This window comes from Garra rufa, chromosome 5 (assembly GCF_049309525.1).
Source record: "Garra rufa chromosome 5, GarRuf1.0, whole genome shotgun sequence".
Lineage (NCBI taxonomy): Eukaryota > Metazoa > Chordata > Actinopteri > Cypriniformes > Cyprinidae > Garra > Garra rufa.
This window is the reverse complement of record NC_133365.1, coordinates 41,285,769-41,313,591: the sequence shown is the minus strand read 5'-3', so window position 1 is coordinate 41,313,591 and position 27,823 is coordinate 41,285,769. Positions and strand designations below refer to the sequence as shown.

At 40.2% G+C, this 27,823-nt stretch overlaps 1 protein-coding gene across 1 annotated transcript in view; it reads left to right on the top strand.

Moving 5' to 3' along the window:
* Nucleotides 1-27,823, top strand: part of arhgap20b (Rho GTPase activating protein 20b) — a 60,291-nt gene that overhangs the window by 9,690 nt on the left and 22,778 nt on the right. The window contains exons 3-12 of the mRNA XM_073840087.1: nucleotides 2,244-2,381; nucleotides 9,626-9,772; nucleotides 14,024-14,065; nucleotides 14,265-14,355; nucleotides 14,527-14,604; nucleotides 14,897-14,963; nucleotides 18,794-18,961; nucleotides 23,412-23,581; nucleotides 24,617-24,778; nucleotides 25,019-25,128. Of these exons, the coding sequence (XP_073696188.1) occupies nucleotides 2,244-2,381; nucleotides 9,626-9,772; nucleotides 14,024-14,065; nucleotides 14,265-14,355; nucleotides 14,527-14,604; nucleotides 14,897-14,963; nucleotides 18,794-18,961; nucleotides 23,412-23,581; nucleotides 24,617-24,778; nucleotides 25,019-25,128 (1,173 nt within the window). The remainder of the gene's footprint in view (nucleotides 1-2,243; nucleotides 2,382-9,625; nucleotides 9,773-14,023; nucleotides 14,066-14,264; nucleotides 14,356-14,526; nucleotides 14,605-14,896; nucleotides 14,964-18,793; nucleotides 18,962-23,411; nucleotides 23,582-24,616; nucleotides 24,779-25,018; nucleotides 25,129-27,823) is intronic.

Below are 27,823 nucleotides of genomic sequence, written 5' to 3'. Positions count from 1 at the left end.
TGTTTTTTGAGCAAATGTGAAGGATGTGCAGATATATTTTTGGAAACCAAAATCAAAATACTTACAGATTTTTTTTTTCACACGGTCAAGCATGCTCACACTCAAACACTTACACTTTTGTTGGATTTACATGTTTTATGGGGACATTCCATAGGCGTAATGGTTTTTATACTGTACAAACCGTACTTTCTATCGCCCTACACCTACCCTACACCTAAACCTAGCCCTCACAGGAGATTGTGCACACTTTTACTTCCTCAAAAAAACTCATTGTGCATGATTTATAAGCCTGTTTCTTCATGGGGACCTGAGAAATGTCCCCACAAGGTCAAAATCTACTGGTATTCCTATCCTTGTGGGGACATTTGGTCCCCACAATGTGATGAATACCAGGTACACACACACACACACACACACACACACACACACACACACACACACACACACACACACACACACACACACACACACACACACACACTAACACTGCCTGCTTATATCTAACCAATCCCTTGGTATTGGCTAGAGGACACACTCTGCCTTATATAGGCAGGAATGCAACAACAGACTCACACACATAACAAGAAAGCTGGCAACGTGCGTCATTCACATTACAGGCAAGAAGAGAGAGAGGCAAGATGCCAAGACAAAATGATCACTAAATACAACACAAAGAAAAAATATATTTATTTTTTAATCTGATTATTTGTATCTTGTATCAGAAAACTATTAGTTTAGAAACATATTTTTTTCCACCAAACTAGATTTTTTTTTTTTTTTTTGTAAAATCATAAATAAATTATAAATATGCAACACAAGTCTGCAAGTTTAGTTTCTGTAGCTGTAGATGGAATCAACACATCATTCAAAGTAGATTTGCCAGTGTAGATTCTTGACAGTGGTAATATGATCCAAGCTGAATCATAACATTTATGAAGGATAGGATGCAGCATCGGGATACATTTTTGTCATTAAGTTATTGGGCTGCAGGTTATAGATAAAAGCATATGAGAAAATTGCAACAATAAAAATAAGCATCCAGTGTAAAAAAAAAGTGTTTGGCTGGAGTGTTTAGACTATTGTAGCTTCATGTAAAATTGGCTTATAGAAAATTCACATACACTTCACAGAATGAATATATACATTTCTATGGCAAGTTTTCCCCAGATATATTATACTCTATAAGACAAATTTGTGTATGACAATAGGATGAGTTTTTTTTGATGGTTGATAACTCAATTATTTTATATATATGTTTTTCTTGCAGTAGAAGACACAGGTTCATTTGAAATTTAAACAGGAACGCCAACACAGGAACAGATGTTTTCTTCACTAATGTAATATTCATCTTGTTGTTGTGGCAATGAAGTACACAGGTTCTGTGAGGAGTCTTCAACCTTCAGCGAAAATTGTTACTTTCTGTGCAAAATAAAAAAACCATTACTGAATGTGCTTACGTGCTCAGAATATTAAAGCTTTTCTCCACCAAGTAAATCTTGGCTCAAGTAAACCTTTCACAAACCTTTTTACATTTAAGCTGTTTAAAATATGCACTTCAGCTTTGAAGTATTCCATCAATGTTTGTGATGTAGCCTACTGTATAAAAACATGCAAACAGTGTTATTAAGATTCTGTAGTCTGTTATAAAGGAGACCTGTAATGCTATAATGCAAAATTCACTTTTATAAGGTATTTGAACTCTGATGTGTGTCCAAAGTGTGTGTAAACAACCAGCCTATAATGGTAAAAATCCACCCACTCTTTTTTTTTTTTATAATCCCCATAAATCAGAAGCAGTGTCTGAAAATATACTGTTTCAGATTTCCCCCTACTGTGACGTCACAGTAACCCCGCCCATGACTAGTGACGATCTGCCCTATTCGCATTGACCCCGTCCTGATTGAACCACACATAATCTGCCATGTTTATATCAACAATATAACTCCTATTTACATATTGTCTGTGCCACATAAACATTACACATATATTGTTTTGGATATACAAATTTACTGTTAAAATCAAGGGATGTCAATAGAATAAAACATTTGAGTAATTACTTATTTTGTGATTTTTACCCGTAGTGCAGTTACACAAAGTAGAATATAATTTGGTTTTTGCAGCAAACATATTTAGTATTTTTCCATATCTTGTTTTGTATTTTGTAACTTTTTACATTTCTGTATGAAAATTAATGTTCCTCATCTATATTGTGATTTAACCATAACCTGTTCACTCTTCTGCAGTGATGAGTATGGGGCATGTAATGTATCCCAAAATGCAGTGCTGTTGATGGAAGCCCACGCTCATCTAACCATCGGCTTGCAGTCAAGAGAAAGACTTCTGCTGCTTTTCACGGATTCTCTTATCATCGCCAAAACTAAGTATGTTAACATTTCAGTGGGTGTAAATACAGCTGAGGTCAAAAGTTTTCTTACACCTTGCAGAATCTGCAAAATGTTAATTGTTTTAACAAAATAAGAGGGATCATACAAAGTGCATGTTATTTTTTTATTTAGTACTGACCAGAATAAGACATTTCACATTACATACACTTGATTCTTATCCTGTATTGTTACCTGAATGATCCACAGCTGTGTTTTTTTATTTAGTGATAGTTGTTTATGAGTACCTAGTTTGTCCTAAACAGTTAAACTACCCGCTGTTCTTCAGAAAAATCCTTAAGGTCCCACAAATGCTTTAGTTCCCTTCCGGGAACTCGAGCCGCGTCTAGAAACGCTATGGGGAACGCCATTGGCGGGCCGCACTCTGAATCATGTCTTACAACCAATGAACGACGGGGGGTGACGTCACAGGCGCGGTGACGTCACCGACCAGGAACTATAAAACGCGTGCGTTTGAAGCCCGCGGCAGCTTTTGTCATTCAGCGAGAGCGCTCTGTGTCTGTGTCTGTCCCGGTCATACTGCTGCTTTTTCGTGCCAGTTTGCACGGCTTTTATTTGAGTAGTATGACCAAATGCAACCATGGGGGAAAGAAGTGTTACGAAACTAGGCGGTACAAGCAGCCGCATAGATAGTGTGTTCCTTCCTGCCAATGCTTCATTGTTGGTGGGGATACACACTGTCTATGTGTGGTCTGCTTGAGTGTAGAGCACGCACAGTCAGCCCTCGATAAGGCTGGTTGTCCACAGTGTGAGTGTTAAAATCTCCACTGCGGGTGCTCCACGGAAGGCTCTCTTCGAGGAGGGAGCTTTCGCCAGCGTTTCTCGCGGGTCTGGCCCCGCTTCCGCCGAGGCGGAGCGGTTGCTGCACTTGCTGAGATCGCGGTTCGATCTATTAGAGGGACTGGAGACGGGTGTTTTAAAAATACCCTATCTCCTCTCCTATCTGGTGGATCGGTGAACCTTTTTTCTGGATATGGAAGCCCGCATTGCGGTTACTTCCCTCCAGGAAAGGTTTTCAACGCTTGCCATATCTTCCTCCAAGGAGGTTGATGTGAAGTGTGTTGTCTAAAGTATTCAACTGCCCCCCCTGATCGCCTCAGTATGTTGAGCTGGTGGTTGTGCTGACTGTCCATTAGCTAAATAAGCAAATATGAGCCGCAGAAAAGCAAACGTTCTGCTTCCTGCGGACTAAGTCAGCACTTCCAAATGGAGCCTTCTGTCTTTCCCGGTCTACATTAAGTTTTAGATCTAGAAAGTAAGGATGACGCCGCGGGTTGAACAGAAGCTATCAGCCTCTGTCCCCCGGTCTGGCGTCATTCTTAAAGGCTCCGTCTTTGCTCTCCAAGCCGCCTAAAGAAAACTTCAGGCTTGATCAGCAAAAATACACGTGTTGGGGTTCTTGACGGGATAATAAACCCCAGCCGTGTACCAGCTCCTCACATAGAGGCTCATAATAGGAGCATTGCAGCCCGTTCCCTCCGGTGACACCTAGAGGGAGGGATTTGCAACACTCCTAACCGGGGGCTTCAAAGACTGAGCTCGGTCCGAGGGTCGTGCTCTGGTCTAAGAGGTCCTCACCTAACGGCCCCGACTTTATCAAAATATATAATAGGGCCGATGAGGGCAGCCCCTTTCGGGGAGGTTTGTGGTGCACCATAGAAAACTCAGTGACCACACCTTCCCGGGCCCTCAGGAGATCTGTCGGCAGTGTTATAAGGCGCGGCAATCTCCCGCGAACATTCTCTAGCTGTCCCGCCCGGAAACGTAGCGGCCCTGGAGAGTTCGCCACCCCCGCGGGGGTCTCAAGAGCAACTAATTCAGGTGTATCCTGCCAGCTCGCTGTTACAGGTCACCGAATCAGTTCCTCAAATAAATCCAGAAGCCAGCCTCGAGGGGCTGGTTCCCTTAATAGAATTTCTGGCAGCGTGGAAACTACTGCCAGATATTTCTATGTCGGTCCTGCGTACTGTAGAGAAAGGGTATTGTAAAATTTAATCCGGCGCCGAGACGCCACCTTTCAGCGGGGTATTCCCAGCTAGACGCTGGTGAACCCCGGGCAGGGTCTGGTAATGGAACAGGAGGTAGAACTCTCCTGAGGGAGGAGGCCATCGAGGTGGTCCCGCCTTGGTATAGAGAGTCGGGGTTCTAAAGCCAGTACCTCATTGTTCCCAGGATGGAGGGCTTCGGCCCATTTTCAATTTCACGTCTCCATCCTTCTACAACACAGGAAGTTTCTCAGGTTCGCTTTCAGGGGCAAAGCTTACCAATTCAGAGTACTTCCTTTCGGCCTAGCTCCCTCACCCCGAACTTTCACGAAGTGTGTGGATGCTGCGCTGGCTCCACTGCGACTCCAGGGCATCCGCATACTCAATTATATACACGACTGGCTGATCCTAGCCAGCTCGGAGCAGTTAGCGGTTCAGCATCGAGGTGTTGTTCTCGCTCACATGCAGAGTTTGGGGTTGAGACTCAACGCCAAGAAGAGCGTCCTCTCTCCATTACAGAGGACTACTTATCTAGGCGTGGTATGGGATTCATCCACGATGCGGGCACAATTGTCACCCGCTCGGATCGAGTCCATACTCACTGCAGTAAATGCGGTCAAGCTAGGCCAGTCACTCACTGTCAAACAGTTCCAAGTACTGTTAGGTCTTATGGCAGCCGCCTCCAACGTGATACCTTTTGGACTGCTGCATATGAGACCACTACAGTGGTGGCTCAAAACCAGGGGGTTCTCCCCGAGGGGAAACCCGCTCCGCAAGATCAGTGTCACGCGGCGCTGCCTACGTGCCCTGGTCATGTGGAAGAAACCCTGGTTTCTCTCTCAGGGACCGGTCTTAGGGATGCCATGCCGCCGTGTCACACTAGCGACAGACGCGTCCCTTACCGGATGGGGAGTGGTCATGAGTGGCCGCTCAGCCTAAGGCCTGTGGAGCCCGCACCATCACTCATGGCACATAAATTGCCTAGAGATGCTGGCGGTGTTCCAGGCCCTCAGGAGTTTTCTACCAGACCTAAGAAACCGTCATGTCCTTGTTCGTACAGACAGCACAGCGGTAGTTTATTACATAAACCATCAAGGAGGAATCCGCTCACGCCCCTTATTCAAGCTGGCGTATCGGATCCTCCTGTGGTCTCAAGGAAAACTCCTCTCCCTGAGAGCAGTCCACATTCCTGGACGTCTGAATGTGGGAGCAGACGTCCTGTCGAGGCAGGGGCCGAGGCCCGGGGAATGGATGCTCCACCCAGAGGTGGTGGAGCAGATATGGAGAGTTTTTGGCCAGGCACAGGTGGACCTGTTTGCGACTCAAGAGACATCGCACTGTCCCCTCTGGTACTCTCTAGTGCCTCCAGCTCCACTGGGCCTGGACGCCATGGCACAGACGTGGCCGAGGCTGCGTCTGTACGCCCTTTCCCCGATCGCTCTGCTCCCGGGAGTTCTGGAACGGGTCCGTCGGTTTCAAGCGCGGCTGCTACTAGTAGCCCCGCGCTGGCCGACACGAGTATGGCTCTCGGACCTGGTATTTCTCCTAGACGGCTCTCCATGGGAGATTCCTGTCAGGAGAGACCTCCTATCTCAGGCCAGGGGCGCAGTCTGCTACCCCACCTAGAGAAGTTGAGGTTATGGGTGTGACCCCTGAGGGGGCACAACCTAGAGGAGCGGGTCTCCCTACTGAGGTGGTTGAGACCCTTCTTCAATCCAGAGCTCCCTCTATGAGGAAACTGTATGGCCTCAAGTGGAACTTGTTTGCGAGATGGTGCCGCGAGCGCCACTTAGACCCAGTCAACTGCCCGGTTGGTACAGTTCTGGAGTTCCTACAGTCTCGCCTTTCCGCAGGGCTAGCTCACTCCACCTGGAGGGGTTACGTGGCGGCTACGAGTGCCTACCACGCCCCTCTAGGTGGCCTCTCAGTGGGCAGAGCCCCCTGGTCGCACGTTTCCTCCACGGTCGGGAGATTAAGGCTTCATCGGGAAGTAATGAAGCATGGAGAATTCTAAGCATACAGACTCAGAGGATGGGACCTCTGCGACTCGATAGATATCACAAGGTTCTCTCTGGTTCTCCCTAGTGCCTCCAGGTCTGCCCGGACTGGACGCCGTAGTACAGACGTTGCCGAGGCTGCGTCTTTACACATTCTCCCGATCGCTGTGCAGCCAAGCGTGAGTGTAGCCAGGTCCCCCCTCACTGAAGGGTTACTTGAGACCTCCACTCTTAAGAGCTGATGGATCGAGCGTTGCTAGGCTTCCTCTCATTTTAGAGAGTCTTCTATGAAGCCTCCGTTCTCCAGAGGCTCCGCTTCTGTACTTACAAGCGCAGGTCTCTTAGGGTTGAGCGTTATCAGGCCTCCTCTCACTATAGAGAGTCGTTTTTGAAGCCTCCGTTCCCCAGAAGCTTCGCTTCCAGTACTTCCTAGCGTGAGTGTAGCCAGGTCTCCCCTCACGGAAGGGTTATTTGAGACCTCCACTCTTAAGAGCAGCTGGATTGAGCGTTGAGATTTCCTCTCATTTTAGAGAGTCTTTTGTGAAGCCTCCGTTCTCCAGAAGCTCCGCTTCTAGTACTAAAAAAAAAAAAAAAAAAAAAAGAGCGTGAGTGTAGCTAGGTCTCCCCTCACGGAAGGGTTATCTGAGGCCTCCACTCTTAAGAGCTGTTGGATTGAGTGTTGAGATTTCCTCTCATTTTAGAGAGTCTTCTGTGAAGCCTCCGTTCTCCAGAAGCTCCGCTTCCAGGAACTGCGGGTTGGTCCTATCGCCCCTGACATTTGTCAGGTACTATGAGCTTGACCTCAGAGCCGCTCCAGGCTCTGCTGTGCTCTCGGCCTAGTGCGCTAGGCCTAGAGAGTCAGCCACCTCCCTAGCCAGGAGAAGACTTCTCAAGGCGCATCTTTCTGCGGAAAGAAGAGAAGTGAGTTTCGCCAAACTAATGAGATCTGCAAAACTAAGAAATACTTAGCCTGTTGTCCGTGGGAAACTAGACAAAGGCTCCTACTCTCGCGTTCTGACACTACTATCAGACCGAGCTTTCAGTCCCTCTTGTCATGGCTGAAACCCCAGACAAAGGACTAAGACCCCTCGTGTGCCCGAGGGCCGAGGGGTGCCTCCTGCACTGACTGGCGAACCAGGCGGAGGTCTCTATTCTCGTGTGCCTGCGGGCCGAGAACTCTACAGCCCTCTTGTCCGCGGAATGCTAGACAATGGCTCACTTGTCCTCGTGTTCTGACGCAGTATGCTATCAGACCGAGTGTAATGCGGTCCCTCTGGTTCCGGAAACTACCTTGACCAAGGACCAAGACTCCTCGTCTGCCTTAGAACAAGGCCGAGGAGTGCCTCATGCACTGGCTGGCTACCAGGCTGAGGCCCCTACTGTCTTCCCCGTGAGCCCGAGGGCCGGGGATTGCAGTGCCCTCTTGTCCGCGGAATGCCGACAATGGCCTTATCTCTCGCGTCCTGGCGTAGCGCAGGCCGAGCCTTGGATCCCTCTTGCTCTGGCTGCACCCCCAGGCAAAGGATCACCCACTCCTCGTGTGCCCGAGGGCCGAGGAGCCTGGAGGTCAAGCTCACAGTCCTCGTGGGTCTACGGACCGGGGACTACACACACCATCTGTCCGCCGAGTGCTAGACAGTGGTCATTCGGTCCCTCTTGTTCTGGCTGACTCCCAGACAAAGGACTAAGACTCTGCGTGTGCCTGAGGGCCGCGGAGTACCTCTCGCTCTGGCTGGCGAACAGACAGAGGAAGACTACCATTCCTCGTGTGCCTGCGGGCCGAGGAGCACTCTTGGGGTCGAGTGCACTGTCCTCGTGGGTCTGCGGACCGAGGACTTCCCACACCATCTGTCCGCCGAGTGCTAGACAGTGGTCATTCGGTCCTTCTTGTTCTGGCTAACTCCCAGACAAAGGACTAAGACTCTGCGTGTGCCTGAGGGCCGCGGAGTACCTCTCGCTCTGGCTGGAGACCAGACAGAGGTAGTACCCCATTCCTCGTGTGCCTAAGGGCCGAGGACTACAGGGCCTCTTGTCCGCGGAATGCTAGACAAATGCCCTCTACCTTTCCACCTGCTGGCACAGACACTGCGCAGGGTTCGGAAATTATGGGGACGTAGGTAGTCTCGTTCCCCATAGCGTTTCTAGACGCGGCTCGAGTTCCCGGAAGGGAACGTCTCGGGTTACTACTGTAACCTTAGTTCCCTGAGGGAACGAGACGCCGCGTCTCGGACCATAATTCCCGCCCCCTGCGGCGCTCGCTTCATGCTAGAGCTGCCGCGGGCTTCAAACGCACGCGTTTTATAGTTCCTGGTCGGTGACGTCACCGCGCCTGTGACGTCACCCCCCGTCGTTCATTGGTTGTAAGACATGATTCAGAGTGCGGCCCGCCAATGGCGTTCCCCATAGCGTTTCTAGACGCGGCGTCTCGTTCCCTCAGGGAACTAAGGTTACAGTAGTAACCCGAGACGTTTTTCAGCATTTTTGTGTATTTGAACCCACTCTAACAACAACTGTATGATTTTGAGATCCATCTTTTCATACTGAGGACAACTGAGGGACTCATACGCAACTATTACAGAAGTTCAAACACTCGCTGATGCCTCAGAAGGAAATAAAGAGCCAGGGGTGACTTTTAGAAGATTAGGGTAAATGTGTCTTATTTTGTCTTCTGGGAAACATGTAAGTATCTTTATAAGAAAATAATAAGAAAAATGTACACATCTTCATTCTGAAAAGGTTTATATCCCTGGCTCTTAATGCATTGTGCTTCCTTCTGGAGCATCAGTGAGCATTTAAACCATCTGTAATAGTTGCATATGAGTCCCTCAGTTGTCTTGTGTGAAAAGATGGATCTCAAAATCATACAGTCATTGTTGGAAAGGGTTCAAATACACAAAAAAATGCTAAAAACCCAAATAATTTGTGGGGCCTAAAATATTTTTCTGAAGAACAGCAGGCAGTTTAAACTGTTCAGGACCAACAAGGGACTGATTTTTATAAATTCAACTATTATTTTCTCTTGTGGACTATTTGTAAAAGGTCTTTTATGTAAAATAAATTATTTTACATAAATATTCAGGTCAGTACTAAATAAAAAGTAGCATTCTTTTTTATAACGCCTCTTACTTTGGTAAAATTATTAACATTTTGCAGATTCTGTAAGGTGTATGTAAACTTTTGACCTCAACTATATGTGTATTAAAATGTACAATATGTAAGACGTGTGTGTTAAATGTTACAGGTCTCTGTATCTAAAGCTAAAGGCTCGTGTTAGCCTCTCGGACATATGGCTGGCATCCTGTGTTCATTGCATCACAGACAGGAAGCTCACCTCCAAGAACTCATTTGTGATTGGCTGGCCGACCACCAACTATGTTGTCACTTTCAGGTAGTCTTTGAAAAACTATTTGAATGTAATGTAAATGTCAAACATCTGAGATCCTGGCAAACCAAACCAGACTGATATGGTCGCTGTATGTCATTCAGACAAATAGCACTGAACAAATTCTAAACTGTTTATGAGTTTGAGATAAAGCAGCCCTTCTTAAAAAAGAAATATTCTGCAGAGGATGGGAAGTAATATGGGATGTGTTAAAGCTTTAGGCACTTCAAGTGTGCTGAGGAAATGAATTAAAATGCGATCCACCAATTTCTAACTGCTACTGACTTGATCTTAAAACACTGTGTGATAAGGAACAGCTTTTAAATTCTAATGTGAAGCTCACTTTCAAGCTCAGCTTGGCGATTTGATTCCTTATTAACCTAATGTAAGTCCTTCATTAGACATATCGTAGTGGAGATAAAAGTAGGTCAAAACCCTTGAAATGGGAAGCACACAGTATGCTGCAAATTGCAGGATATAAAAACAAGCCTGAGTATGCTATTAGTTACTTAATGTCTCAAAGACAGTGCAGTGATGACCTTTTCATTGTTCCTCTGCCTCAAATTTTGTAGTAGAAAAAATGAGTAGTGTGTTGGTGACAAATTTCTTTAAATAACACTTTCCCACCTATTAGCATGTGTTCAACATGAAACTAATGTGAAAAATATCAGAGAGGAAATGGGCAAGATGAACGTGTTTATAAGATCTCAGGTGCATTTGTTTGACAGCGTCTCACTGTAATATCAAAAGCCCATAACATAAGGTTTTAAACCTTAAAACCCAAAATGTAGGATTTAGACAAGAAACTAATGAGTTCTAATTCACATTTTTAGGTAAATTATTAATTTTGTATGTGAGTATGTGAGTTCCACATATAAATTCAGTAGAATCATCTGCATCTACCGTTGCGTTAAGTTTATTAATTAATTAATTAATTAATTAATTAAACATAAAAAACATTTACAAAGGGTACTTACAATGGGTCACTATAATGAAGTAATTTTAAAGTGCCCCTATTGTAGCATTTTTAGTTTCCTATTGTTGTTTTGGGTGTCTCCTAAGATAGGTTTACATGCATAAAAAAGTTTAAAAAATGCTTACATCTCAAAGTATGCATTTAATATCATCACATTTTGGAACGTTTCTCAAATGGTTTGTTTCGAAGCAGTTCTAATATTCACTCTCTCTAAATCCCTCCTTTCTGTGAGCCTACTCTGCAGTGTTTGATCAGATGGCCCAGTCTGTTGTGATTGGTCTACTGCATACAGCACATGTCTAAAACGATACGCCTATTGTCATAGTTCTGTATTTTGAACGCTTGATAGAAAATCTAATCATTTATTTATCATACTTACAGGTTGAGATTCAGTAGAGCCAACTGGTCCAAATAAACTATATACAGAGCCATTTTTCAAGAGTGAGCGTTTTGTAAATCCGGTGTTGAACTCCCCAAGCAGTCATCAGTAAAATGATGACTGCATTCAAAAACCTAGGCAGCTGACTTGTTGCCTCGCTGCCTTATCTAGCAATAACTGCGCAAGCAGTGTTTGCACACAAAGGCACCTCACAAAACTGATTTCTAGACCTGCCCTCAACTAAGGATTTTTCTAGTCGACTATTAGGTGCACAAGTAAACCATATTCAAGGAGAAAGGAGATTGCATTAACGTTTTAATAATTTTGTGATAAACTAGTGCTTTTTTTGTTTTCAGCTTAAGAGATGTGTCGGCGACACTGACTCCACCTAGTAATTCACCTGTATGCGTGATTCATACTGAATATTTGTTTTCTATTTGAATTGGTTTATTTAAAAGTAAAAATTGTACTCTGTATAGATAGCCTATATTTTTCATGTGTGTAAGACAGGTATACAGAGAGTTTCGAAGTTTCAAACTCAAGTTCGACAAAAAGCGCATCCTGTTGCTTTCATTTTTTTTACAAAAGCACAACGCATCGTTAATCTAATAAACGTACAGTCTTTACAGATTCAAAAGATGTATTACTTTTATCTGTATGACCAAAAATGAAGTATTTTAAGAACAAGTGGTGCCTCACTGGTGCCTCCATCTGTCATGCAGTAAGCACGCTACACTGTAAAAAGTTTTGACCAGATTAAACTTAAAAACCTAAGTTCAGCCGCTGCATTTAAACATTTAACATTTTAAGTTAAAACAGCTTAAAAATACAAGTCATTTTAACTTATTATGATAAAAAATAGTTGATTTAACTTGTGAGTTTAAATGACTTAAGTTGATTTAAAAATTTACGGCAGCTGCTAAACTTTTTTTAGTTTTTTTTTTTAGTTTTTTAAGTTGAAACTGGTGAAAACTTTTTACAGTGTACTGTTCAGTTTCCACACTCCACACAGATACTTCAATGGTGCACATTTTTAGGTTTACATTAGATTGAGCATGTAAAGTAACTACTACTTATATTTCAGATGAACAGCCCTATTTGAGGTTGATGTATGATAGGTGAGCATTTGGATGTTCTGCCCAATGTACTAAATTACCACATAAACCAGCCATGAACAATCTGTCCATCATGAACTGCGTGACTTTGCTTTTTCCTGTGGATTTTTTTCTGCGACTAAACAAAAATTTTGACCAAGCTTGACCAAGGCTCTTTTTGTTGACTAATGGTTATTCGACTATAAGAGGGCAGCCCTACTGATTTCGGACGTGCTTCTGAGACAGTGTAATTGTTTAATGATCTACAACAAAATAGAACAAGTTTTGGTGATAACTAAGCAAATGTTTTATTACTATTATACTGATTTCTCTGTAGAAATAGCATCAAAAGTGCAAAAAGTTAGTCAGAAACATACATGTACAGACAAATTGACTGCCAAAGGCAACTTTCAGACACCATCTTTATTTTTTTGCTGAACCATCACTGAATGGAACGCACAGGATTGTAGATATCAAAGGCAGCTTAGGATAAATAAATTTAAATGTGTCCTCTAAAGGCAGCATTTTTCAGTATTCGGACGCAGCCGATTCTTTTATTTGGGAGAAAATAACTTTATTTATCGTTTGCATTTACATGCAGCTACATTACATACTGCAAGAAAGGCCTAATAGGAAATGGCATAATAGGGTCCTTAAATCTTTGTGGTGATGTGAAATAAATCGTCTTTGTTTTGTGTAATATACAATAGAATTGTTATGCATTTAATATGAAGTTTAAATGAAGTTTCCAGGAAAGAATAGTAGATACATTCGATAAATGTGACTGCAGTGTCCAAGAAAAGACTGACAGAAGAGAAAGAGCACATGGACAATAAACATATGACATTTAAAAATGTAACCGCAGTAATAATAAATTCATGTTCTAAGAACAGCTGATGGGCTGATGGACACAGTGCTGCATTGTCATGGTAATGTCTAGGTGAAGATAATTAGGAAATTACATTCTCATTCATTGCTCCTTTTGTGAAGTGTGGTCCAAGCTAAATTATGAGACACATGTGCTCTGCTTCTTCCAAAGCCTTCACTTTAAGGGCTCTGCCCTTGGGAGTGAGTAGAGTATAGTGAGGGTCACTTCCAGTTGGAATTTGCCCATAAATCCACAAACACGCACACACTGCTATTGTATGCACTGTATATCAATTGACCAGTACAATGTAGAACAGATGTCTAACAACAGAAGTGAAGAGAAAAGATTTTTCGAAAGGTGACATTATAGAGTACTTTGCACAAGATTACAGAGCGCTGGTGAGGTCAGATCGGGTGAGAGAGAAGAGACTGCATTTTACGTTCTATGACAAATTACAAACAACAAGTAGAATCATGCTGGCTCACTTCTGCTTTTAGGACTGTTTCTTTCAGCCTATTGGCATGTAAATAGCTTTTTTCTTGTTTTTTTTTTTTTTTTTGGTCATAGTTTTGCCATTGCTGTTTACAGTGTGTCTTCTCTATCTACGGAGTGATGTCGATGTTTGTCATGATTATTTTCTGCATTTATTTTGTTAAACAAAAAAGATGTAATATAATATGAAACACATGTCTACATGGGTTGAAGCTTGGATCAAATGTTGAAATGAGTCACAAGCTCAAGACTACAAACCTATATCACATGCAAACCACACTTGCGTGCCATTGGTCATTGTCTTGTTATAATCTTGTCATTATCATTGCCTTGTCATTATCTGAAAATCTACCGAGCATGTAAATGTCAAGCACTTTGTAAATGGAAAATTTAAATGAAATCTAACAATTTCTCTCTCTCTCTCTACGCATGTCCTCCCAAACCTAAGCTCGTCAGAAACAAAAGAGAGATGGTTACATGCTCTTCAGTGGTAAGAAAAAAATAACAAAAAATCAAAGGATCACATCCATAACCATTTATAATGTGTCAAAATACAAGATTTCTTTTAAAATGGACATATTCCTGCTATGATTTCTTTTGTCACTTTTATTGACTGTTCCATGCCTTTGTATTTGTGTCTATCATTCTCATTTGTTGTTGTGTGTTTGTAATAATGTTTCATTCTTCAGGCACACCTGCAGAGCCAGGCAGAAAGTCTTGCCAAATGCCATTCTTCTGTACGTCCTGCTGATTTGCCATCCAGAGGACAACAGCTCAGCGGTACACAAGCGCCTTTTTAGTTTAATTTGGAACCGAGCCACTCCCAGTCCTCTGGGAGCTAAATTCATGTCTCTGTTTATAAGTGGAAGTTATTTGTACTCTAGCCTGAAGCTTTTCATTGTGAGTTGATGGTCGATGTTGTTGCTTGTTTACATGCTGTTGGCTGTTAAGACCATTGATGTGGCAGTGGACGTGAGCACGACTGCAGAAAATGTGGTTCAGTACATCATGCAGCAGTGCAAACTATTGGTAAGTGGCCCTTAATAGTCTCTTGTTGAGAGTGTAGTGCAATACAAGCTATTTATCCTCTTTGAATAACAGCTAGGTACATTGGAGTGCTCCAAATGAGAAAAACATATTCTTACTGCCTAACCATCTGAGGCAATGTGCGTGTATAATTTTGTGTACATCATTTTGTTGCTCTTTGACCAGTAACTCTACATTGTGCCAAGTTTGTCCACTGGCATTTCCTGTATTTGATAACAGCCACTTCCTTTTTCCTGTCTCTTTCCAAAACATAATGACCACTTCCTGTGTGCAGGGTGAAGTCTCGGACTACCAGCTGTGTGTAAACTATGAAAAAGAAGAGGAAACATACCCCCTTATTGGTGATGACATACACACACATACATGTCAACTTAATCTAAATAGAGACATTGCATAAACGTTTATTGTTTTAATATACAGCTGGTTATACAGTCAAACAAACATTTATTCAGACACCTTCAACATTTCTCACATTATCACAGTTTATTCACTATAGTTTAGAATAGGGGTCACCACACTCAGTCCTAGGCCGGTATCCTACAGAGATTAGCTCCAACCCTAATCAAACACACATGAACCAGCTAATCAAGGTCTTAATAGATATACTTAAAACCTCCAGGCAGGTGTGTTGAGGCAAGTTGGAGCTAAACTCCAGGATCAAGTTTGGTGACCCCTGGTTTAGAAAATGGTAATAAAATATGACAAGAACTCAGAGTTAAACTGTGTCAGAACAAATCATCTTGATATTCACAGATGAATTACAGTGAAACCAAAATTTATTCAGACACCTTCAACATTTCTCACATTATCACAGTTTAGTCACTATAGTTTAGAAAATGGTGATAAAATATGAAAAACTCAGAGTTAAACTGTGTCAGAACAAATTGATCTTGATAATCACAGATTAATTCGTCAAAACAAAATTTATTCAGGCATCTTCAACATTTCTCACATTATCACATATTATTCACTATAGTTTAGAAAATGGTATTAAAATATGTCAAGAACTCAGAGTTAAACTGTGTCAGAACAAATTCATCTTGATAATCACAGATGAATTACAATCAAACCAAAATTTATTCAGACACCTTCAACATTTCTCACATTATCACTATTCAAAATAGTTTAGAAAATTGTAATAAAATATTACAAAAACAAATTCATCTTAACAATATCAGATAACTTTGATAGAAAGTTATGTAGCAAAACATGGTCAAGTCAATGTGTCAAATCAAATTTTTGATCCCAAATTTGTATCAATTTACAGGTAGTTCACTGTATGAAGAATTTTTGGGTATAATATGTCACAGTTTATTTTAATTTGCTATCCTCACTTGCATAAATGAACTATAGATTTCTGCACCCACTAGAAGAAATTATCAAAAAATTATATCTGTTGTCTGAATAATTTTTGGTTTGAATGTAGATATTTTAAACCTTAAAGGAGTAGTTCACTTTCAGAACAAGAATTTACTGATAATGTACTCACCCCCTTGTCATCCAAGATGTTCATGTCTTTCTTTCTTCAGTCGTAAAGAAATGGTGTTTTTTTTTTTTTTTGAGGAAAACATTTCATGATTTCACCAATATAGTGGACTTCTATGGTGCCCCCAAGTTTCAACTTCCAAAATGCAGTTTAAATGCAGCTTCAAAGGGCTCTAAATGATCCCAGCCGAGGAAGAAGGGTTTTTTCCTCAGCTGTGATCATTTAGAACTATTTAAAGCTGCATTTTGGAAGTTCAAACTCGGGGGCACCATAGAAATCCATTATATGGAGAGAAATCCTGACATGTTTACTCAAAAAACATAATTTCCTTACAACTGAAGAAAGAAAGACATGAACATCTTGGATGACAAGGGGGTGAGTACATTATCAGTACATTTTTGTTTTGAAAGTGAACTACTCCTTTAACCTATTTTCTCACGCTAACCCTAACAACCTGATTTAGGTTTAGCTCACTAATTTTTGTCCCCAAATTATTGTCAGGTGCAGTAGCTACGCACACACAAACATATGGAGATGCTTTTTAAAGCAATTGTGAACTCATGGCAGATCAGGGGTGCCAAACTAATCTTTTTTTTTTTAATTGGAAAACATGTTTTCTTATGTGTGCCACCCATGCTGGGTGCATACAGTACATTATCATAACACACTCTTCTGGAGCCAAAATTAGTGTTATGCATCTTTAATATTGGTCTAAAACAGATGGATGCACATGGAATTTGCTCATTTCATTTACCAGTGGTTTTTAGATTACATACAAAATGGCTAATAAGAGAATATTGTTCAAACAACAGTGTTGAGAAGACAACTGCTGGGTGGATAAATCTAATAGCTTTAATAAATAATTTAAACCGAACATTACCACAAATATTAAACCTTAAATAATATAAATGATTTGTTTTAATAACAAGGCATGCTTCCTAGACAAACTCAACATCAAATAAATATATCAAGGCTGGGAAAAAAATGAATAGAAGAATTTCCTCTATTTAAGTCTGTGAGTTGGAATTTAAATTGAATTCATCTTATCTGTCTGTCATCAACATTCAGAGTTTGTCTTGACAAACCTTGCTTTTCTAGTTAAAAATTAACTTTTTGCTTTTATTAACTTTTTTTCTGTGTATCTCTGTTCTTGTTATGCCCAAACAGTGTTGTTTTTGACAACCATCTTAGATTTAGTCTTAGTCTTAGTCTTTTGGACTAAAATGCTTCTTAGTTTTAGTCAAATTTTAGTCACTTCTATATGTGATAGTTTTAGTCCAATTTTAGTCGACGAAAAGTCAAAAAGGTTTTAGTCCAGTTTTAGTCGACGAAAATTGGACTAAAACTATCACATATAGAAGTGACTAAAATTTGACTAAAACTAAGAAGCATTTTAGGAAAAAGTAGTCTTTTAACAAATTAATGTAGGTCAGTAAGTATTTTGCTGTTGGGTAGTGTCACTTATAAGTTCTGAAAATAGCAGATCTATAGTTCAACACAATGTGAGCTTCCGGATCGACTATTTTCACCAATAATTACAATAATGAAGGAATGTTTTAGAACATAAAAGACAAACAAGGCTGGAATGCTAAAACGGCTTGCCATACTAGTATAGCAAAGAGTATTTAATGCTAAATCATCGTCATTGTTGACGAAAACAACACTGTGCCCAAAAAACAACATTCACAAAGTGGAAGAATTAACTAGGTTGCTAGATTCTGCTACCCACAAATGTCATGCATAATTAAAAGAGTATTTAAGGAGTTCTTCTGTGGATAAAATTGTATATTATACTCATCCCTGCACATCCACATAGGGAAAATGATCTGAAAAATAAATGAATGATTCATATCTTTATTTATTTTGAATGAATGTATCATGCTGGTATAATGTTTTAAGAATGACTTGATGTTTTTTCGTCAAATCTTCTCACATCCTGGTCGAACTCCTTTGAGGGACATTGCCGATGATTTAGCCCACAGGCTGTGTTTTTAAAAGCTCTGCACTATGATGAGACTCTCTGCTCAATGACAGCTCTGTGATGAAATACCAGGCTGGATAGAAAAAAAGGCTTAATGATTCCCAAGAGAGACGGAAGACAGTCTGTATGAACTACTATTGATGAACTGTCTGCACTCACCCCCCCCCCCCCCCCCCCTCAGGTCATATGTATGCAAGTAATGTCTATTATATGAGGCAACAGGATATGAGAGGTTTAGTATGAGATAACAGAATCCAAAACTCAATTAAACTTAAAATCTCCATATGTTTGCCTGTTTCTGTTTCTTTACATATATATTGTAATAGGGGAACCTCAGGATAATTCTCTCCAAATTCCAGCCGCAAACATTCACGAACATAAACAAGCTGATCTTCACTGTCTAAATAATACAAAGTCTTAGGTGGATTTCCAGTAGAAAGGTTGCACACTAATCCAGATGTTTGTCAATGTTGGATTTTTATACAGATTTCGTGCTAGTTATAGAGAAATCAGAAAACCAACCAATAACTATTCTCAAGGTCAAAAGAGAACATTGCTTTATTCTCAAGCATATACAGAATGAAATATGTTAGCAATAAAGTAAACACAATAATATGCTTTTTGGCCCATGCACTGTTCTTTGAAAATGAAATTTCCTGCAATCTAAAACGCCAATTTCCTGTCTCAATTTTTGTCTCTACTAGGCCATGAGCTACCATTCTTCATCCTGCATCACTCCTTGAGAAGTCAGCAAGACCATCTGCACATGCCCAGTGAGCCCCTGCAGGAAGCATTCAGTTCTGGCCAGCAGACAGAGGCCACTCCCAAGACCCCCCACTTTACCCTAAAACCCAGAACACGCACTCCTAGGGGTGAGTGCACTTTTCAGCATCAGAACAAACTTAGCTTTCTCAGTCAAACTTTATAATTTCATTAAATGCTTAGTCAGACTAGTGCCTTTCCTGAGGGACGGTTCTCTCTGGGGTTCTCTACAGTATGTGGCTGTCCAGAGGCCATTAGTAGAACAAAATCTGCTGACTTTCGCTGAATTTTATCTGCTGAAGAGAAATGTGTGGAATTCTGCCAAACTGAATTAAACATGGATTTGAAAAGAGCTGTTAAACTGAGCTGTGAGTACTATACCCTTATTGATAGCTGAAACCTAAATGGTTTTACAATAAAGGGGGCAAGGAACAGACAGTATGGACCTTTGTGATTGATGAACAATTCAATTCTGCTGAACTTTCTGCTGAAGTCTGCAGGCACAGATTCAGTGTGAAACAGTGGTGAGAGGCCGGGCAAATTGACACCGGATCTTATAAACTGTAAGTTTATGAGTTGAAATTCCTTTCACGTAAAAGCTTACTTCCTTTATTATTATTTATACTTCGTTCAAACATTAGGAGCATATTGTTGAGAAAAATTTGTACTTTTATTCATCTAGGATGCATATTTATTTAAAATACATATTATTTTGTTCTTTGCTTTGAACTTTCTGTTTCTCAAAGAATCCCCTCTCTTCTGTGGGGTGATGAGCAGTTTATGGAGAGACTATAATTTAGCTGCGGAACTTGCTAGCTAGCACATTATTAGGAAAGGCGCTTCTCACTTCTTCTGTGGGTGAAACTGGATCGCAAATGATTTGTGCGAACATAGATGCATTTAGGCAAATCGGGAAGCACATCCCCTTCAAAAACTAAAGTTATCCTCTGCGCCTTCAGCGGCTCAGATGTTGAGAGTAAATGACGACTGTTATATTCATTATTACATCCAACAACAGAACACCTCAATCGCTTAGGAGAAAGCGACTGCGGCGTTGAAACAATAGAAGACAATTTACAGCTCACTCAGGGTCGGTCTACACTAAAACGCTAGTGTCAGTAAACAATTGTGGGAGGGGCCTGGGCCTGTGTGACTTCACACAGCCAAGAATCTGAGAATTGCTTGATCTAGAAAAGGTTTACAAAAAAACACACTCTGCCAACACACATTTATGTTCAAACAACATGTAAAAGTGAATTTTGCATCTGATGACCCCTTTAAGTCATTGCTGAAAAGTAGTTATAATAATACTTTTTTTAAATTGTATATAATCCAAGTGTTTCATATTTCATACTCAGTGGCTCCTATCATAAAAGCGTATCTTGTTTGAGAACATTCCCACTTGCAAAAGGTCAGTTTGTGTATTACACCGTGTTCCAAATTATTATGCAAATTGGATGTAAGCGTCATAAACATAAAAAAAATTGTTTTTCAATTAAACTCATGGATGGTATTGTGTCTCATGGCTCTTTGGATCACTGAAATGAATCTCAGACACCTGTGATAAATAGTTTGCCAAATGAGCCCAATTAAAGGAAAATTACTTAAGAAGGATGTTCCACATTATTAAGCAGGCCACAGGTTTCAAGCAATATGGGAAAGAAAAAAGATCTCTCTGCTGCCTGAAAATCGTCAAATAGTACAATGCCTTGGACAAGGTATGAAAACATTAGATATTTCACAAAAACTTAAGTGTGATCATTGTACTGTGCAGATTTGTGGCTGATTCAGAGCACAGACTGGTTTGTTCAGGAAAAGGCAGAATGAGGAAGGTTTCTGCCAGACAAATTCATCCGATTAAGAGAGCAGCTGCTAAAATGCCATTACAAAGTAGAAAACAGGTATTTGAAGCTGCTGGTGCCTCTGGAGTCCCGCGAACATCAAGGTGTAGGATCCTCCAGAGGCTTGCAGTTGAACATAAACCTACTATTCGGCCACTCCTAACTAATGCTCACAAGCAGAAATGGTTGCAGTGGGCCCAGACATACATGAAGACTAATTTTCAAACAGTCTTGTTTACTGATGAGTGTCGTGCGTCTTTGGATGGTCCAGATGGATGGAGTAGTGGATGGAACATGTCCCAACAAGGCTGCGACGTTAACAAGGAGGTGGCGTTTTGGGCCAGAATCATAGGGAGAGAGCTGGTAGGTTCCTTTAGGGTCCCTGAAGGTGTGAAAATGACCTCGGCAAAGTATGAAAATGAGAAACTCATTGTGTGGCCACCATCCTCCCCTGACCTCAACCAGATTGAGAACCTTTGGAGCATCCTCAAGCAAAAGATCTATTAGGTTGGGAAGCAGTTCACATCAAAACAGCAGCTCTGGGAGGCTATTCTGACATCCTGCAAACATATTCAATCAGAAACTCTCCAAAAACTCACAAGTTCAATGGATGCAAGAATTGTGATAGTGATATCAAAGAAGGGGTCCTATGTTAAAATGTAACTTGCCCTGTTAGGATGTTTTTGATTGAAATAGCTTTTGATTTCAGTAAATATGACCACCTAATGCTGCAAATTCAGAAAATGCCAATTTTCAGTTCTTTACAACCTATAAAATGTTTTAACTCTGTTGTGCATAATAATTTGGAACAGTGCATTTTCAGTTTTTTATTTTTTAAATAAATACTGTTACCATTAGGAGGTTTGTTCAATAAAATTCAAATTATACCCTATGGTTGATGACTTAAAAAATTATACTGACTGTCATTTGCATTGCCTAATTATGAAAATCGGAGAAAGATATAATTTGCATAATAATTTGGAACACGGTGTAAATGCAATTTTCACTGACAATAAAAATGTGATTTCTCTCAGTCTCCTGCAAGTAATGACGACTGAACAAAACTGCACTGGGAGCTGACATTTAAGCGCAAACTACTCCAGTGCTCATGGCCAGAGTCTAATATGCTCAAATATTTACCTTGACAATCCGTGTCCTGTTCCTCATAAAGCAGATCCCAGTGGCAGAAAGGATGTTCATGTCCTAGATTGTTTATAGTACAGCCTGAGCAGAAGTCATGGAAGCGAACACCAGCACAGTGTTGTATGGCATCTTCTTGACGGATGTGTTTGCATAGCAGGTGAACTGCAATGTGTCCATCTCCACTTTTTGTTTCTAAGAACACACTTAAAGGTTTCCATGAACAAAGGTGTGAGAAGATTAATTGACTGCATTTTTATTTTTATGAAAAGAAATGCAATTAATTCTAATTAATTCAACATCCACCTATACATCCTACTGTGCTCTTGTTCATTAGCTCTAAAAAGAACGTCCTTCAGGATTTTTCACAATAATTGTGGGGAATTAGAGTTGTCAGATGAGGCACTGAGATCAGGGAAATGTAAAATATGTTAGTATGTACTCTGTATGTGTATGTTTTTGAACAAGCTCTTCTCTGTTGTCTGTTTTTATGTATCACTCTGAAGCAAAGATATTTAATTCATTGTGAGAATACCATATATGTGTTAAGTTAACCTTAATCCATCCTATAAAACCAGTTCTTTGTAAAAAAAAAAAAAAAGTATAAAAAGTGTTTCTAAACGATTACGCACATAAAAGCATAAAAGCAATGGCCTTTTCTCTTCTGTAAATGTCACAAACATTTTTCTCAGAACATTTTAATTAGATTCATCACTTTTTAAAGAAACATTTAGATTTGTTCATATTTTGAAGACAAGAGGAAGAAATAAAAAATTAGAACAGATTACATTTAATTTAATGATACATTTTCCAGCAGTAAATGATTGAGAAAACAATGCTTATTACCTCTAATACTACCAATAGGCTATTTGGATTCCTCTCACATCTCATTATATTATACTTGATTGTACATAATGGTGCCAGCAGGGGCCAGCTATTAGTAATAAAGGCCAGAATTAAATGTGGAGCTTTAAGAGGAGCATTCAGCGTAATCACACAGGGTGCAGCCTATTCTGAGATCTCCTACGCTTTAGAGTAGCTCACTCATACCCTCCTTATCCCTCTACAGACACCATTACACTACAGAAAAATGAGGGACATCAAAGCATGTGATCAGATAAGTTCTTTTAGACTGAAAAGATGAGACGTAACACACTTGACAACCCTAGGTGACACTGAAATTCTGAGAGGAAACATTTGTTTGAAAAAGGGTGCAATTTTCCTTGTGTGTGTTTTTGTGTGTGCACTGGTTTGTATAATGAGAGGTATTACAATCTGAAGGTGGTTTATGAGGACACTGCCTATGTCCCTGTAATTAAAAAGGCTTAAAAAACACACTAAATGGTGTTTTGTGTGTGTGTGTGTGTGTGTGTGTGTGTGTGTGTGTGTGTGTGTGTGTGTGTGTGTGTGTGTGTGTGTGTGTGTGTGTGTGTGTGTGTGTGTGAAAATCTAAAAATGCTCAAACGTAAAATAAAGTAGATGCAACCACCATTCGTCCAAACTAGAATCGGCAGGACAGTAGCTCCTCCAAATAATGAATTTGTCCAAGTCTGATTGGTCTGTTATGCTTCATTGACAGGTGCTTTGCTGAAACATAAAAGAAAAAGGTCTTTGATTGATTGGGCTCTGAGGAGAGGACACTTTAACCAATCTGATGGCCAGTCTGACCCACAAACTACCTCTCACAAGCTGTTCGGCCAGCCTCTTTCCTCCATTTGTCCTGATGGAAACCTGCCTAAACCAATAATGGTAAGGATATCACTGGCTCTGGATCTTTTTTATTCCACTATACTTTGTCATGTTAGGTTTTATTGTCCATGAGCACTTAACATTCATGGCACTTTCACTGAGCCAGAGGTTTAGTTACTGCAATCTCTGGCTTAGTGAAAGTGCCGTGAATGATGATCACTCATGGACTATAAAACCCAACATGACAAAATACAGTGAAGTAAAAAGTTCCAGAGCTATATATGAGCAATATATGAGTAGGCATGTGATTTTGCGCTTCATCTATATGTATATTGTGATGATATTGATGGGTTTGATATTGCTTTTATATAACAGTTTGACTGCATAAATGTGTATATAAATAAGAAACAAAAACCAAGTGTCTTGACAGTTGACCGTTTAATCAATGAGCCCAAGCCTCAAGCCGTAACTAATTAGAAAACATCATTTTAGAATTAGTAACAAAGGAAGTTAAACGTATTATGTACAAAAAAAGTATTGGATTTTTATGTTAAAAACGTATTATGTTTATATGGTAAGAAATATTATGGAGTATAGAGATCTACTGAGCCAATTTGTCAGGTCAGTGTCACATTCATTATAAAAAATAGTTTGAATGTGCTCTGGGGAAAACTGAATGTTGTAGTTATAAAACAAATATATTGTTAGCTGCGAATGTAAGAGTATACTGTTGTAAGGCACTTACTGGCTTCATAATGCAGGTATATTAAGCTTTGACCATTTTTGACCCTTTCAAGATAAGGTCAAATGCGTAATGGCTTATCGCTTAGACAGAGCCACAATTATGGAGGTTAAATACAGTTACATCGGAAGTCATTAAAACATTAAAGTCATTCATTTCATGGTCAGGTAAGGTCAGGTTAAGCGGAATTCTGTCATTAACTTAGAACATGGTTTTCCAACCGAGAGGAATTGTGAATTTATGAAAAGCAGTGAATTAAACCATGAAGATTATATTATATAGGTATTATAACTTTGGGAACCTTTGGCTTTGATTAACTTTTGTGTGTGTGTGTGTGTACTGTGTATGCAAAGGAACTGCTCTATCTGCTGTTCTGTGAGGGTCCAGAGACCCGTGGAATCTTTCGTCGTTCAGCAAATGCCAAAAACTGTAGGATCCTGAAGGAGCGAATGAATTCTGGGCAAAGTATTTCACTGCATGAACAATCAGTGTTCGTCTCTGCATCTCTAATTACAGTGAGAACACAGTTATTTTCTTCAACAGTGACATGCTCTGAATAAAAAATTACACAAATCCTTTTTTATTCTTAATCTACATTTACAATTCTACATTCTCAATCTAAAGGCTTGAACATAATAATTAGTGGCTTGAACATAATAATTTCCTCTGTTTCCTATATTTTAAAATTTCTTTGAATGACCTTTTTGTTCTTTATTAAATTGTTTGTGTGTGTGTGTGTGTGTGTGTGTGTGTAGGAGTTTCTACGGAAACTGCCTGGTGGTGTTTTATGCTGTGATTTATATAAGGACTGGATGGAAGTGCTACAGAGTGAGGATCATCAAGATAGAATTAACAGAGTCAGAAGGTAAGAACAGCATACAGTACAAACACACATATGTACTTTACATATGCTCACACATACACATTATACTCAAAGGATAAAGTGTAATTATAGTTACATGTACCACTTTATAGATTCATTTAAGATGTTTTAATCCTAAACATAGCCACTTTTCAGCAATGACCTTTGATATTGTTTATTAATATATAGGGTATGACAGGCGCCAAAAGCGCCCTGGGATACATGCAGTTTTTGAGTGAAGTTTTTTATTATGAAGGGAAAACGAAATCCAAACCTACATGGCCCTGCGTGAAAACTTTTGTCTCGTCAGTCCACAGAGTATTTTCCCAAAAGTCTTGGGATCTTTAAGATGTTTTCTGGCAAAACTGAGACGAGCCTTTATGTTCTTTTTGCTCAGCAGCAGTTTTTGTCTTGAAACTGTGCCATGCAGGCCATTTTCTCACAGTGGTTCGCTGGAGTCTCAAAGCTTTAGAAATGGCTTTATAACCATTTCCAGACTGATAGATCTCAATTACTTTCTTTCTCATTTGTTCCTGAATTTCTTTGGTTCTCAACATGATGTGTAACTTTTGAGGATCTTTTAGTCTACTTCACTTTGTCAGGCAGGTCCTGTTTAAGTGATTTCTTGATTGCGAACAGGTGTGGCAGTAATCAGGCCTGGGTGTGGCTAGAGAAACTAAACTCAGGTGTGACAAACCACAGTTATCACAAACACTTTTTCACACAGGGCCATGGGGGTTTGGATTTTTTTACCTTCATAAAAAAACACCTTCATTTAAAAACTGCATGTTGTGTTTACTTTTGTTTACTTTTGTGCTGGTGAGCCTTTTACCCCATGTGTGGAGTAAAAGCCCCCCCCCCTTTAGCCACCTCATACATTTATAAAATTTTTAAACAAAATACACAACTTATGATTTACTTTCACACAAAATCTGTTGCTCCATAAATGTTCAATACATACAATATATTTTTCTGCAATCATACACTTTGGGAACAGTAAAAAGCACATTTTTTTCTTAGGGTGTGCATTTAGCTTAACAAAATGTTGTGAAAATATAACTTCGTAATTTATTTATTTATTTATTGGCCAAATTGGTGACAAATTTTCAGATTTATTTTAAACAAGCAGCCCTAAAGAGGTTGTAAACAATTGAAACTAATCTTATTGATCATAAATACAATAAAAACAAGCAATTAATGGCATGAATTAAATATTCCTAGATTCAATAAGGATTTGTAAAAAATTGTCCATGTGTAAACCACATCTTAAAAGACACATAAATACATAGATACATAAAATCACCTTGAGATACCATGTGAAGAAACATAATACACAAACTGTAATTTTGAAGGGAGATTTTGTGAAGAGCTCATGGAACAATAAATACACAGAAAAAAGCTTTTAGATGTCTAATGAAAGTAAGAAAAATGAGGTGTCAGAAAGAGTCTGAAAGACCATCACCCAGAGTCTATGGGTAATTATAACACTGAAGGACTAATAAAGTGGACCAGTATCAGAAGACCTCAAGGAACAGGCAAGTGGGAGACTAATTTACATAGTAATAAAATCAACGGCTCTGTTCTCAAGGACAAAAAACATATAGTAATTTTTCTTCAAATGGTAAGATCATTAGGTTATTTTGACATCCCTTTGTCTTGGCAACATTATTGCATGTCTGACTAAAAACATGCTTTTACTTTCATAGCAGAATTACAGAAATACCATCTGCTCACATGGAAAATGTATAATTAGAGGAACTCCTTAGCAAAATGCATCTTCTGGATTCTGACACAAAAGCAGCCATTAGAGTAAACTTAAGTTTTAAGCTTTCTCATAAGTGAAGCTGCTGGTGTCTTTTTGTAATCATCATACCCTCCAGCCTCATTATTAGGGCCCGAGCACCGATGGTGTGAGGACCCTATTGGATCTGCTCCGTTTATTATTATTATTAGGGCCCGAGCACCGATGGTGTGAGGACCCTATTGAATCTGCTCCGTTTATTATTATTATTAGGGCCCGAGCCCAAAAGGGCGAAGGCCCTATTGTTCTTCTAAGGATTCTTATTTTTTTTTTTTTTTTTTTTTTTTTTGTTAACCTTCCGGGCACTTAAGGGGGTCTTAACATACTCAAAAACTCTTGAAAATTTGCACACATGTCGGAATCTGCGGCCATCAGGACGCCACAGAGGCTGGTACCGGGGCGTGGCAAGGGGACTCTACAGCGCCCCCTGGAATTTTGAGGGCCATATAGCACACATACTTGAACGTACACATATGAAACTCGGTACACATATAGAACTCATTGAGCTGAACAACTTTTGTACTCTATGTCATTTTCTCAATGCAACAGGAAGTGAGATATTTAGGGCTGTATAAAAAGCGCATGCTCTGGAATTTAACGTACTCCTCCCAGGAATTCCATTGGATTGTCACCAAACTCGGTCAGCATGATCTCAAGACATTGGGGACGCTAAATTGCGAGGGGATTTTTGATATCTCGAACGGTTTGGCCATGGCAAGGCGACAAAGTTATGGCGAGAAATGAGAAACAGGAAGTGTCTAATAACTGTTGCACACATTGCCTGATTCTGATGAAACTTCACCAGATTGTTCGTTGTATGATGCCGATTCCATAAAGGTGACTATTATGAGTCAAAGTTATAGCGCCACCAACTGGCAGCAGGAAGCGTGTCATTTT